The sequence below is a fragment of the Myotis lucifugus genome, unplaced genomic scaffold, assembly GCF_000147115.1.
Source record: "Myotis lucifugus unplaced genomic scaffold, Myoluc2.0 scaffold_250, whole genome shotgun sequence".
NCBI classification, from domain to species: domain Eukaryota; kingdom Metazoa; phylum Chordata; class Mammalia; order Chiroptera; family Vespertilionidae; genus Myotis; species Myotis lucifugus.
Window position 1 is genome coordinate 1,035,521 of NW_005871298.1, and position 14,445 is coordinate 1,049,965.

General features: G+C 53.0%; 1 protein-coding gene across 1 annotated transcript in view; it reads left to right on the forward strand.

The window, feature by feature from the left end:
- Positions 1–14,445, forward strand: part of LOC102441238 (Friend leukemia integration 1 transcription factor-like) — a 73,527-nt gene that overhangs the window by 43,126 nt on the left and 15,956 nt on the right. The window contains exons 4-5 of the mRNA XM_023762545.1: positions 8,505–8,659; positions 12,564–12,767. Coding sequence (XP_023618313.1) covers positions 8,505–8,659; positions 12,564–12,767 — 359 coding nt within the window. The remainder of the gene's footprint in view (positions 1–8,504; positions 8,660–12,563; positions 12,768–14,445) is intronic.

Here is a 14,445-nt window from a genome sequence, read left to right on the forward strand (position 1 = left end):
CACCCAGACCTACCACATCTCTCCCACTAACCAAAGCAGTCCCTGGGATCCCCGGCCACCATCTCACATCTCGGATTTCAGGGCGGCTCAGGGGTTCTGAGCCGGAAGCCCCTTAAATGAGTGTCTCTCCACATAGACAGTAAGGATCATGCGCTCCTCACAGCGTAGGTAGGGTGTAGTGTGTCAAACACTTCTCCATATTATCTTAGCACTTGCTCCCCACCTCTCTCCTAGGAGGGAGACACAGGAATTCCATCCTGACATAGAAAGACACCTGAGCTCAGAGGGGTCAGTGACTTGTCTAAGGATTCAGAGGAGGCAAAGCGGCATGAGAGCCGAGAGCCGAGGCTTGCTGGCTCCTGGCCTAGGGGCCACCTCCCTCCCTCCCTCTCTGCCTGGTGCGGTGCTTCTGTGTGCACCCTCTCATTGCTGCCAACACTCCCCCCCGGCAGTAAGGAATGCCATCCAGCAAAGCCTCCCACACAGGCCTGGCCACCACAGCTCCCAGATCCCACCCTGGGGGAGAGTTCTGTCTGTTGGAGCCTGAATCCAACCGCCGCTCACCTGCACCGCCCACCTCCAGCCGAGCCAGCAGCACTCTCCTTCCAGCCTCCCCCCCCCACACACACACACACCCCATGGCATCCTGCTCTCCCCACTTCCTCTTCACAGCAGCTAGATTCATCCTTTCAAAACATCTAACTGTCTTGCTCACAATCCTTCCCTGGCTTATGACAAAAGCCCAAGTCCCTCCTGCACCTCCCCTACACCCTCTTTCCACCCTCCTCCCACTTCACTCCCTCCCTGCACGCCAGCCACACGAGACTCCAGCTGCCCCTGGGTACCAAGCGCACTCCTGCCTCAGAGTCTCTTGCATTTCTTCCTTCTGGAATCTTCCTACTTCATCTTGTCATGTGACTCTCTCCTTCCTTGTTTCAGGTCTCTGCCTCAATGTCACCTTCTGAGGGGTCTTCCCTGACCCTCTGATCTAAAACAGCACCTGTCACTCTAGCCTGCCTTGAGTCTTCTTTTTAGCTCTTCTGGGCTCTTATCACATCCCCCATTAAATGTGGGCAGAGCTTTGTTATATATATATATATACTGGTATGTTTTTATTGATTTCAGAGAGGAAGAGTGAGGGAGAGAGAGATAGAGACATCAATGATGAGACAGAATCATTGATCAGCTGCCTTAAGCATGTCCCCTACTGGGGGTCAAACCTGCAACCTGGATATGTGCCCTGACTGGGAATCGAACTGTGATCCCTGGTTCATAGGGCAACACTCAACCCATTGAGCCACACTGGCCGGGCAGAGCTTCATACTTTTTACTGAGCACACGAGAGATACTGGGTAGATAGCTGTTCAGTGAATAAGTGAATGAATGTGTGGCTAACCCGGCTCAAAGGTGAAGATGCTGACTCAGGGTCATGTAGGGCATTAGTGTGTGAGCCCACAGGACAGAGACCCAGGTAGGCCTTGGTCTCTGCCTCAGACGGAGCCTGTGTTTGTGCTCAACTGCTCAAGGAAGCCCCGAGCACTCCCAGACACTAATACTGGACAAAGAGGGTCCCCACAGAAATCAATTTCAGAGCCCCTGGCCGCTCCCTCCCGGCTCCAGGCGCCCAGCAGATGGAGGAGGGCTGTGTGGCTGCACAGAGCGGCCCCTGCCTTTGATTGGCCTGTCCTGACCCAGACCGTCAGCAGGTGACAACGTAGGCTCAGGAAGACGGATGTATGCACAGCCCCCGGAGAAACAAAGAAGATGCCGTGGACTCTGGGAGCCCAGCAGGTTCGCCACAGCCGTCGCCAGCACCTCATAAATATTCGCTAAGTGCTCGCATGGAAGCGGGGCTGGTGGGCAGCAGGAAGCGAGGATTTTCAGGAAAATGTCTTTGCTTAGGATGGGAGCGTGTCAGATGCTATGATTTGATCTGCAAAAAGCAATAACATGGGCCAACAGATGCCAGGCTCTTGAAATCTCTCATCCTCGACACTGAGGCTTCTCCTATCCCCTGAGTATCATTGATAAAGGCATTTTTCATGCAAAAGATCCGTCCTCACTTGAGATGAGAAAGCCAAAGCAGAGGATACAATCAGGGCTCTCTCGGCTCATGGACTAGACTCGTGCTGTCCATGCAGCGGCCACTAGCCACGTGTTGCTTTTGAGCACTTGAAATTTGGCTAGTTCGACAGGGACATGTGCACTCCACCTATAACACACACTGGATGTAGAAGGCTTATATGGGGAAAAGAGTAAAATAGTTCCTTCATTATTTTTATATTGATTATGCTGAAATAATCTTTTAGCTATATTGAGTTCATATATTTTAATATATTATTAAAATTCATTTCACCTCTTTTTGAAAATTTTGAACATGTGGCTGCTAGAAAACTTAAAGCTGTATGTGTGGCTCACATTCTACTTTGCGTGGACAGCACTGGGCTAGAGGAGTTTGGACCGTCCTGTGGTTCAGAGTGACTTCTCTCCATGTTCGTTGATAACATGGGTTTCTGAGTTACTCCTTCAGGTTTCCTGAGCCCCATAGATGCCTCTGAGAAGCTAAAGTGCCCTTCCTCCTTTTTTTGTTTTGTTTTAATAATCCTCCCCAAGGATATTTTGTCGATTGATTTTTAGAGAGAGTGGAAGGGAGGGAGGGGGGAGAGACAGGGACAGAGACATTGATGTGGGAGAGAGAACATCAATTGGTTGCTTCCTGTAGGCGCTCTGACCTGAGCCAGGGATCAAACCTGCAACCCAGGTATGTGCCCTTGACATAGAATCGAACCTGTGACCCTTCAGTGCACTGGCTGATGCTCCAACCACTGAACCACACCGGCTAGGGCCCCTTCTTCCTTTTTATCCAAGGAGCAAGTCATTTGAACAAAGGTGCAGTGGGAGGACGGAGGGCTGAGGAGCCAGAGAAGGCCGGGCTGGCTCCATGGCAGGAGGCGCTCTTTCCTTCCTCTTCCTGTGTGGTTGTGTCTGTTAGTGCGCGTTGTTCCTGAAACAGCAGCGCCATAGGTTCTATGCTGGATGTAGGCCCCACAACTCGATCCAAGCTGTGGTCTGCAAGTAACTCAGCTGCATCCTGCCTCAGCCACGGGGCTGGGGCAGCATCCGTGAAGGAGAGAGTATGGGTTTATGGGGAGGAGACGCAAGGCCTTGCTTGCCTGGTGCGCCTGGCGTGCAGGCTCTGCGTCCCGTGTGACTCTGCCCACCGGGATCTGGATGTCCTTATTAGATGCCTAGGCACTTCACGCTTCACAGACAGGAAGAGCGGCCTCACACGCCGTGTACCTCCTGCTCTCAGGCCTTCCTAAGGGGCGTCCTGAGGGCTAAAGCTTGCAGTGTGAAGCATGCCACACACACCTGGGTGGGAAGCCGGCTGCAGGATTCCCGAGAAGCTATGAGCATCTACTATGTATGGGCCTTAAATTAGGGATGTGGTCAGTGCGATGGCTTTATTACGGGTGATTTCCTTTCTTTTCTTGAAATTTGCTTTTAACTTGTTTCATCTTCTTTTCAAAACCAAAAAAGCATCTGCAGTCATCTACGTATAGATCCTATAGAAATCCTAAGGACAACACAGATTTGCTTAATTAAAAAAAATTTAAATATATGTTTTTATTAATTTGAGGGAGAGAAAGGAAGGGAGAGGAAGAGAGAAATAGGAACATGATGAGAGAGAGAGACATCGAATGGCTGCCTCCTGCACACCCCCTACTGGGGATCGAGCCAACAACCTGGGCATGTGCCCTGACAGGGGATCGAACCCGAACCTCTTGGTTCATGGGTTGATGCTCAACCACTGAGCCATGCCAGCAGGGCAAGATTTGCTTAATTTTGCACAATGTGCACACATTACATGGAAGACACACATGACAGGTCCCAATGTACATATGGCCATTGATTGGGTAGCCTTGAGACTTCACGTGATCCGTGTGAGTCTTGGGCAGCCTTGAGACTTCACATGATCCGTGTGAGTCTTGGGCATCCCTGATGGTGAGCCCGGCTATAGCTTCGTGGATGGGTTGACACCCCCTGAGTGAAGGTGCCCTGAGTTCAATGGCAAGATAGAGAAAATGTTTTTGGTCGAAGGGGTATTCTTTGGGAGAGGTCTTTGAAATCTCCTTTTATTCAAATACTGAAGGTTGCTCATCTTGTTTTAAACAGCTTAACAGTTTGTAAGCCACTTCTTGGAAATCAGTAGTGGTCTCTGTAAAACAATGTTCCCTGAACACGCAAAAATAGGACCAGAGGAGGACGGAGCTTATGTCCCGGGGTGAAAATAAAGGGCCAGGCTGCAAGGTTCATGCCCCCCATGCCGTGGTCCCCCATGGTGTGACCTCCCTGCCGTGGCCTCCATGTCGTGGCTTTCCTGCTGTGGCTTTTTGACCCGTGGCTTTCTGAGCCGTGGCCGAGATGGACATGCTCGGAGTTAACCTGTCGGAGCCACCACCTCCTCCCTGCCCTATTGTGGCCGCCCAGCCCTCCTGTCACCTGTCCCAGTGCGTCAGCTGCCGGTGGGCCCTGGCCGTGTGCTAGCTATAAGTGCAGGTCTCAATACAAATCCGCGGTGGTGTAGACCAACTGACTGGCCGAGCCTCCTCCCTCCATCTGTGCTCCTCCTCCCCGCCCTCTTGTTTTCATCCGGCCCCTTCACAGGTGCCAGCTGCCTCGGTAAAGAGCAGCCTTTATGCTGTGCTTCACCTGGACACCCCCCCCCCTTAGCAGTAGCTGTGGAGCCCAGTGGCCACACACGAGGGGATGCCGTCTGGAGGAGGCAGAGCGGCTGAGAGCATGGGAATAAAGGTGTGTGTGGCTTCTTTCTCTCCTGAGCCGTCAGAGCAGGGCTGGCCTGGCAAGGGCCGCGGTCCAGGCTGGGGCCAGGCTTCTCCCAGAGGGCACCCCAGTGCAGATCCTAGCTGAGGGGTCTGAGGCTGAGGACAGGGCCTGTTCAAACAGAGCATCCCGCCCAGCTGGGGAGCAGGTGTGAACACGGGCTGAGGAAGGGAAGAGGAGGAAGCAGACAGATGCGAGTTTCTATGGGATAGGAAGTAAGGAGGCTCTGAGCACTGAGCAGCTCCCAGGAGTCACCCAGCAAGAGAACCCTGGCCTTGACCATGGTTCTGATACCAGGAGCGGGTGCTCCTGCCTCCTCAGTACCCACCTTCCAGCAGGTGCCTCTTCTTACCAGGCAACATACCTGGTAGCTTTCACCAAATGTTCTCTTTTTTCAAACTTATTTTTCTCCACTCCTGGCACCAGGACTGGCCCTGCCAGAGGTGCTTAAATGGCTATCATTTCAGGGATTTCTGAGGTTCTGTCTTCTCACCTCTGCATGGCAGGGGTCAGTTTGGGGCCCAGAAACCCCCAGAGGCCTGGCTGATGTGGGAAAGGATGTTGTGAAACTCATCTCCCCAGCGTCCCTAAGGGGAGAGCAGCCCACAGAGCAGCCTCTTCCCCCGTCACGCTGCCCTGGACAGACAGTGTGCTCCAGGCTGAAAGGCATCATCCCTGCCCATGGCCCTCGCGCTCGGCTTCCTCCCGGGGAAGTGTGTGCTCGGGCAACCCCACCCTCTGCCCCCGAGTTCCCAGCCAATGAGACGCTGCTCTCTTGGTTAAAGGCCAACTTAATCCTCCCACTTCTGCTGCACTTGAGTTGTTTCACAGTGAACAAGTACACTGAGAAAGGCTGCCAGGCCCTGGTGGCTTGGTGTGTGCATATGCATGTGTGTGCATGCGTGCATGCATGTACCTGGGTGTGCACACATGCTCTAAGTATGTGCATGTATGTGTTGGTGTGCGTTGGACATGCATGTATGTGTGTGCATGTTGGGGTATGCGTGTGTATGGGTGTGTGTGCATTGGGTGTGCATGCATGTGTTGGGGTGTACATGCATGTGCGAATGTGTGCACTGGGGTGAGGATGTGTGCATATGTGTGTGTATATGTTGGGTGTGCATGTATGCACGTGTGTGTTGTTGTGTGCATGCGTGCATGCATATGTGTGTATGTGTGTGTGCGCATACCCTCACTTGCGGTTAGCCATGAGGAGCCCAGTGAGCTTGGCCATGGCCCAGCTCAGACCCAGGACCAGGGTCTTTCAGGGACGGCTTCATCTCAGGCCAAGTCCTTAAACAGCAGAAGCCAAAGGCCAACCCCTGGTGAAAAGTCCTGATGAGCTACTGCCTCCCTCGCACTGCCACGGGGACATTAAACCTTCAACAGTCTGGGTTTCTGACGGCTGGCTCTTGGTTCTCTGCCTGGAAAAACAGTAGGCGAATAGTAAAACCTTAAATTCTAACATGTGTAAGTTATACATCTTATTTTCATTTTCAGCCCATGTTCCCCTCTGTACGACATCAGGAAAAAATTACCGTCTGACTTCTAATATCTCAGTGGAGCATTTATCTCCCAGCCATGATAAGTGATCTTCAATATTTTTTTCCTTTCAGATTAAGAAACAAATTCATTTAATTTACTTTATTGAATGTGCTCAGCCTCCCCGGCCGACCCGAGTCCCCCCCGCAGGGCTGCCCCCGCCTCTTCTGCGTTCGTGGCTGGGCTGCTCTCCCTGTGAGTGGAGCTACTGCCACCGCCTTGCGAGAGGAGCGGGACCCCATCTGGCAGCGCCCTGCTGCCTGGGGCCTCCTGATGGTCAGTCCCCGACCACAGCAGAGTGAGGGAGGCAGCGGCCAGGCCTTCCGAAGGCCGGAGGGGTTGGGCGGCCGAGCCGGGCGGCTGTCATCTGAACCTCATCTGAACTCCTGGGTCTGAAGGCTGGTCTGGAGCTCTTGAGAGAGCTGGCTGGTCTCCCGCGTGGAAGAACCGGAGCTTCCTGCTCCGTAGACCCGCAGCTGCAGCCTCCCCTTGGCCTGGCTGCCTGCGTTGGTCCTGCTGCTGCTGCTGAGTGGCAAGTGAAAGCTAGGACAGGGCTGGATGCCACTTGCCCTGGGCACGGGGAGAGGGTCCGTGACGCTGCCCTGGGGTATGTGGCATGTCCTGCCAACCTGCTCTAGGCGCCAGGAGGCCGCATGCTCGGATCTCCAGATGGCTGCTTGTTGCTGACAGAAGCCAGTGAGCAGCCTCTTGCAAAACCTCAGGGGCTAACTGGGCTACAGACTCTGAGACCAGGTTGGGTGATTGGCCCTGTCCCTTGTGCACCTCTGTATACTTCCCCTGTGAGTGTGGTGCCAGGGCTGGGAAACGCCACAAGGCCACAGCCTCTCCATACCAGGTTGAAGTTCTTGGATTCTATTCCTCCTCCACCCAGCAACCAGCTCTTCCGCATGTGTGTTTGGATGGGGAAGCTTAACATTAAAGACCCTGCTGCCACCTGTACTAGCTGGGTGACCCTGGCCCAGTCACCTCGCCTCTCAGTTGCCTTAACCATAGCAAGGACCCATTAACCCTTGCCAGGCCTATCTTGGATGGCTATCGGGAAGTTCAAATAGAACAACGTATGAAAAATGTGTTGAAATGATATGCGTGCAATAGAAATAATTCGCTCAGGAAACAGCTATCGCTCATCCCCTGTACAAGGTTCTGTATAAAGCTGGCGATCATCTACATCGAGGTTACAAAAAGGTAATGTCACCATCCCAGGAAACTCCCTCATCCAGCAAGGGCCTGGGCACCTGCCAAGCCAACAGGGCATGACAGTCCTAGGACCAATGCAGACACAGTATGGGGAGCCAGGTGTAGCCTGCCTGGTAACAAGGTGAAAAGTGTCAGCTGCAGGCAGGTGGGAACTGCAGTCCTGTGCTGAGAAGTCCAGACTCTAGTCCAGTGGTTCTCAACCTTCCTAATGCCGCGACCCTTTAATACAGTTCCTCATGTTGTGGTGACCCCCAACCATAACATTATTTTCATTGCTACTTCATAACTGTAATGTTGCTACTGTTATGAATCATAATGTAAATATCTGATATGCAAGATGGTCTTAGGCAACCCCTGTGAAAGGGTCATTCGACCCCCAAAGGAGTTGCGACCCACAGGTTGAGAACCGCTGCTCTAGTCTGAGGGCAGTAGGAGCTGCCAAAAGTTTTTAAGTATGGCAATTCTAGGACCAGGCTGGGATTGGAAGAAAACTCTGGTGGCAGTGTGGAGAATAGAAATATGGTGGCAGTGCCTAGCTGGTGTGGCTCAGTGGTTGAGCATCAACCCATGAACCCAGGAGGTCAAGGTTACTTCAATTCCAGGTCAGGGCACATGCCAGGGTTGCAGGTTTGATCCCCAGTAGAGGGCATGCAGAAGGCAGCCAATGGATGATTCTCATCATTAATATTTCTCTCCCTCTCCCTTCCTCTCTGAAATCAATAAAAACATGTTTTTTAAAAAAAGAAATAAGGCGGCTTCAGCAGCATCCTCACCATCCTGCACCAGGTGGGGCTGGGAAATGACTCCGGTTGTCTGAGCGATTGGCCAGGGTGAGCTCCGTGCTGTGGGGACCACAGTGGCAGCGATGACTTCCTGGCTTTTGTCTCTTCTCCATCTAGGGAGTCTCCGGTGGACTGCAGCGTCAGCAAATGCAGCAAGCTGGTTGGTGGAGGCGAGTCCAATGCCATGAACTACAACAGCTACATGGACGAGAAGAACGGCCCCCCTCCTCCCAACATGACCACCAACGAAAGAAGGGTGATCGTCCCCGCAGGTACCGTGGGAACCAGGTTGCTGGCGGGCATCCACGTCCTCACTCTCTGGGCGAGTAGTTGAAGGGCAGGCCTGTCCCCAGGGCATCTCAACTTTTACCTGGTGCCCTGGTCTCTCACCTTCTTCCTCAGCTGCCTTCCAAGACCCTGTCCAAATGTCACCAGAACCCTGAGTGCAGATCCCATCACAGACTCTGTGCCAGTGCCTGGTCCCATAGGGCGAGGCCGGCTCAGAGAGCAAGAGCCCAGGGAAGTCCCAGGCGTGCCCACCCTCCCTGGAAGGAGCAGAGTGGCTACAGAGGTCTGTCGTGCCCATCGGGCATGCGCTCCTGGCATCCACAGGGTCCCACCTTTCCAAAATTATAGCCAGCGCGTCCAGTCTCAAAATAGAAATAACTATATTTAACAAATGGAGTGCCTTACCATGTGTGCAGCGAGTTATGTCATTATGTAAAAAAAGCCTATTTTTCCTAGGTATTAGTGCAGTTGGGTACAGAAAATAAAATCATTGTTCGAGTCTTCCCTGTATTGGCTGGACGCTCGGCCTCGGCTAGACCAGCAAGCTCAGCCGCCAGGTCCAAAAGGGAGTCTGAAAACTGAACCGTGTGGGGTTGGTGCCAGGTAGAAGGAGCTAGAACGTCCAAACCTTAAGCAACATGAATTATAGGGCAGAGATTAAGAGTCATTTGACCAAAATAACTCTACCGAGAAGGCAATGCCCCTTGCATTTGGAAAAATACAAACGCAGTTGTGTGTGAGGCAAGGATTAGACATCTCTTTGAGGAGATCCAAAGGCAGTTGCTTCTTGGTCTAGAAGGTGTGGCTTCGTGTGGGCCACTCCCCCCAGGCCCTTTGTATTCATTTTCCATGGGAAGCTGTGTCTCCCCATCTCCTGGGACTACAGCTACACCCTGGTGTGCTGGGCCAAGTTCAAGGTGGGAGGGGTGGGGATCCGTGGCTAACAGGGATGTGTCTGTGCCCCGTAGGACCTCAAAGCTGCTCACGAGCCTTTTAAGTTTCCTTCTTCCACAAGCACGTGAGCTCACAAAGGAGGAGAAGGAGTAGCTCCGTTAATGAGCACTTCGGGGTGCTGGGCACCATTGAACTGCTTCACCCACATTGTGTGACCTATGTCACTTCATGCGTGATCTCCTCCAGGACCCCAGCTAGGAATGTCTATAGCTCAGGTGCATCTGTCATGTCCAAGAGAACCGTGTCTTCTGCCTTCACATCAGAAGGTGGCAGACAATGGAACCGCACTGCTGTGGGCATGGTGGGGCCTCTGCGGACTCCCCAAGGCCAAGCCAAACCAAGCCAGGCCTCTGGTGGTTTGGTATTGAACTCCCCAGCCTCGCCAGTGGCCAGCATGGGAAGGAGATCTTGAGGACAGAAGGGTTAGGGGATCCGAGATTGTCTTACTTAACCCAATGTGTACATTTCTGTAGACTCTTTGGGGGGTGGGGGGAGGGAGTAGGAGAAAGGGACAAAGACGGCCAGACTGCTTGGTTGGCCCTTCAACTCTAAATGGATGTTGAAATATCTTCAAAAAGAATATCAAAATGTCAGTCTGCAGTGGACCAAGGTAACTAGGGCAGTAATAATGAAAACGGTGAAGTTCATATCAAGGGATTTTTAAAGCACTTCATATAATGAACTCACTAGCTATGGATTGACTTCCCTGCTTTCCCTCTGGCTCAGTCATTAGGCATTACCCTCAGACACTGTGGCTTCCTCCAGGCCAGCCTGCTGGACGTGAGGGGAAGTTTCACTGGGCAATAATGTCCACAGATCAAGGCAATAAAACATCAGTGGAGGAACCTATTGCACTCATGGTGGGATTTTAAGACAAGTGTAAATGAGGGCCCTAGTTAACCACCAGGTCCAAGTTCAGATAGGAAGAAATTGGGACCAATCATCCAGGAAATTTGGAAGAGGTTAGCATGATCCAGAGAGGAAGATTTAGAATTCATTGTGCTCTAAAGGGAGAGAAATAATACTGTGATAGAGTCCCAAGCAAGGGAGGAAATAAATACATTAAATACATGGTGTGGCGTGGGATCTGAGGCCTTGCACGCTAAAAATGAGAATTAGAAGAAGCAGAGGAGATCAGATAAAATAATATGCTACATAACCCACCACCCCAGCCTCCTCCATTTTTCTTTAGAATTCTGAAATGGTGCAAAATTATTTCCAGTTACCAATGGTCTATGCCCAATTGTCTCTGACTTATACAATGAAGCTATAAGTTCAGGAAGGACTGTGAGAAGAAAAGACCCACCCACCTGGACTACATGAAGTCCTGGGGAGACTTGGATTGGAACCCCCGCTCAGACCTGGATTTAGGTTGAGCTAAGGCCTTAACCTTTCAAGACTTCACTTTCCATCTGGAGAATGAAGATAAAAGCCATTTTGTAGGATTTTCTTGATCAGTGAAAAACAGGACAGGTGGAGCAGGGGGCACACAGGAGGCACCCCAGATCTGGCCTGCGGGCACTGGGTTGTGGTATGACAGTCAGCAGCAGCCCGTGACCTGTAACTCCAGACTCCCCTCTCCTCACTCTCCTCTTTCCAGCTCTCCGCCCCCCCCCGACCTTCAGCACACATGCAGCGACCACCCCATGCAGGGCCTGCTGCTGGGCACTTTACACAGCCACTTCCAGCCTAATTCTCACATGCAATCACCAAGGAGAAGCAGGGGACCGTGCCAGACCAGGGCAACGGCAGAAGCTCTGATGTCCAGTTTTGCCCAGACTCTTAGGGGAGGGTGATGGGGTTGAAAGGTGGCACAGATACTCCTACCCAATAAGCCTGCCGATCAAAGAGGCCCAGTAGAAGCTGCGGCTGACAGCTGACATACCGTGCCCAGTCTCCCTCCTCCTCCAGAAGGCCCTCCTTGACGCTCCAGGTTTACACGAAGGTCCTCCTCTTCCGGTTGCTTCAACGCCCACTGCAAAATGTGTTGCTTAGCTCTGTGCATTCCTGCCTGCATGCTTCGTGTGGACAGGTCTTTCATGAGGCCAGGGGCCATGTCATTTTCTTCTTTGATGAGCAGATGTCAAGTGTTTCTTGGATTCACTATTAATTGTTTGCCAAGGAAAAAGATGGCTTCCAGACTGTGCTAGGTGGTAAGCTGTAAGGCTACCTCTGTGGAACCTACTAGACTCCCCATCAGCACTCAGAGTGCACCCCCCCCACACACACACACACACCATTTCTCAGTCATGAGGGTCCTACGTGGAGATGGCCTCAGTCCTTACATTATTATGTTCACTGAAGGGCTAAAGGTTTCTCATCTTTGGGGACTTAAATATCCTAAAAACGTTTTGAGGAAGATCTGGTAGAAATTTCAGCACAGCTGTCTCCAAAAGGAGAAAGCGCAGGCTGGTCCATGTTAAGGCCTCACACCACCGGGTCTGCCATCTGCGTGCACAGATGTGTTCTCTCTGTAGCATCTGAGAGCTCGTGTTCTTCCATGAAATCAGTGTTCTCGAGAGGCAGCTGGTTTCCCTTGCCAGAGACGCTGGGCCCTGATGGCTGGAACTGTGTTTATTTTCACTTGGATGCCACCATTTCTCAGGCAAAGGCTTCAATGGACTTCCCAGAGCTTTAAAGAGTGTCCTGTCAGGATGTGGAGTGAGGCATCTGAGAACCTCCCCAGCGTGCTAAGTGGTTCAGGCAGCGCCAGATGCCCTGGACCAGATGGAGCTCTGGGAGGACCATCTGGGAGGGAACCCACTTTCCCAGTGAGCGTGGGGAGGGGGGTGGAGAGGGAGAGTGGGGGAAAGGGAAAGGGAGATTGGAGAGGAAAGAGACAGAGAGAGAGAAGGGGAAGGAGGGAGGGAGGAAGACTGAGAGAGGCTGCCCAGGCTTGGTGAAGCCCTGGCTGACAGGCCTTGTCCTCTGCAGACCCCACGCTGTGGACACAGGAGCACGTGCGGCAGTGGCTGGAGTGGGCGATAAAGGAGTACGGCCTGATGGACATTGACACGGCCTTTTTCCAGAACATGGACGGCAAGGAACTGTGCAAAATGAACAAGGAGGACTTCCTCCGAGCCACCTCCCTCTACAACACGGAAGTGCTGTTGTCACACCTCAGTTACCTCAGGGAAAGTAAGTGCCTGTCTCCTTCTGGGGAGGGAGCCCCCCGCCTGGAGGGTGCAGCCCAGGTCCCCAGGGCTGGGGGAGACCTCTGCCTGGCCCGCTCCCAACCAGACTGGCTTCCCAGGGAGCCAACCCAGGGAAGGAAGCTGGATCCCCTGCCATCGGCGTTGGTTGGGCAGAAGCTGTAGGAACTGCGGGTGGGGGCCGTGAGGTTACCAGGGTCCCGTGGGCTCCAGCAGACCCTGCGAGAGGCTGACCCAGTCCTGGGGTGTCAAGGGAAGTAAACTGAGGAATGGAGAACAAGTAGGGAGCTGTGGCCCAGGGGGTCTGCCCGAGGCTGGCCGCACATGGCCTGTGAGAACCCCTTCCCAGAAACAGCCCCAGGATGACAAATACAGGGATGCCCTGGCTCGTGTTGTCCTGAGCGATGAGTTAGGGTTCCCACAGCAAATCTAGATCCATGGATTTAGGATTGAAGGATGTGAACGTTTACACATTCAATTCCTCTTATCCTTGGGGTCACTCTGGAGCCTCTTAACCCCGCCTTTAGGGCTGCCACCCACACCCCCTTCTTACTAAGCCGGGAAGGGGGCAGGTGCCGCAGGTCAGGTCGGTGAGCCTGTTGGAAGTGTCACCTGACACAGCCAGGAGGAAGGCGCTTGGGAAAGGGAGAGTTCACACAGAGAGCGCGCAGTTGCCCGTAGGATTTCTCCACGGTGGGGGTTCACTAGCACCAACACTTTGATACAAAGGTCATTTGACATGCGCTACACCCAGAATTCTTTGAGGCCCACTAATAACCTTGGCTTTAACTCTTCATTGGAAGTCCTGGCCCGGTGGTCTACCAGTGCCCCCAAGGATGAAAGGGCTATTCTGTGGCCAGAAAGGTCGGTACTGATATCGGGAGTTGATGTTACAGGTAAACAGATGTGGGCTCACCTACGAGGAAGCTTTCTCTGAGCCAGCCCTGCCCAGGGACAGAGTGGCCGCCTTCGCAGACAGTGTTTGCTGTCAGTGGCCGGGACAGCTGGGGATCTCTCGAAGGTGCTAAGATTCGGAGGGAAAGGGTTTGATGATTCTCAAGCCCCATCAAAGCTGAGATCCTTGGACAGGGCCTCCGGGCCGCCTTTCCCATCTCCTGGGCCCTCAGGTGGTCGGTTCTTCATTTGCTCTGCGCTGTCCAGCGGGTCTTCACCTCACCATCCTTGGTGTTGTCTGTCTTGTTCGGCAACAGTGCGCTGCGTGGACTGGGGCAACACACTCTGGCTTCCAACATTAAACATTTAGAAAAGTGCCTTCAGGAGTTTCCACCGGTGCCCCCGGGCTCCTCGGTCACCCCTCCGAGGCGTCTGGCATCCAGTGGGGAGTGGGGGTGACGCCGTATATGTTACCACCAGAGCCATGACCTCATGTCTGAGTCTTGCGGCAGCAGGAGGTCAGCCCGAGGCCAGCCATTTCCAAAAAGGGGGCAACGTTCCACCCAGTTTTTTCCGAGGCTTTGGAGAATGAGCGTTTTCTAACCATCTCTGTTTCTCAGCACTTCAGTGTTCATAGACTTTTTAAAAAATAAGGTCTTTGCACAGACCCCTGCAATGAAGGATGCTAGCTAGGCAGGGCAGGGGTGGACGTGGGCATGAGACGCAGAGACCAGCAAAGCGAAAGCACTGGCCAAACCTGCCTGTGTGCT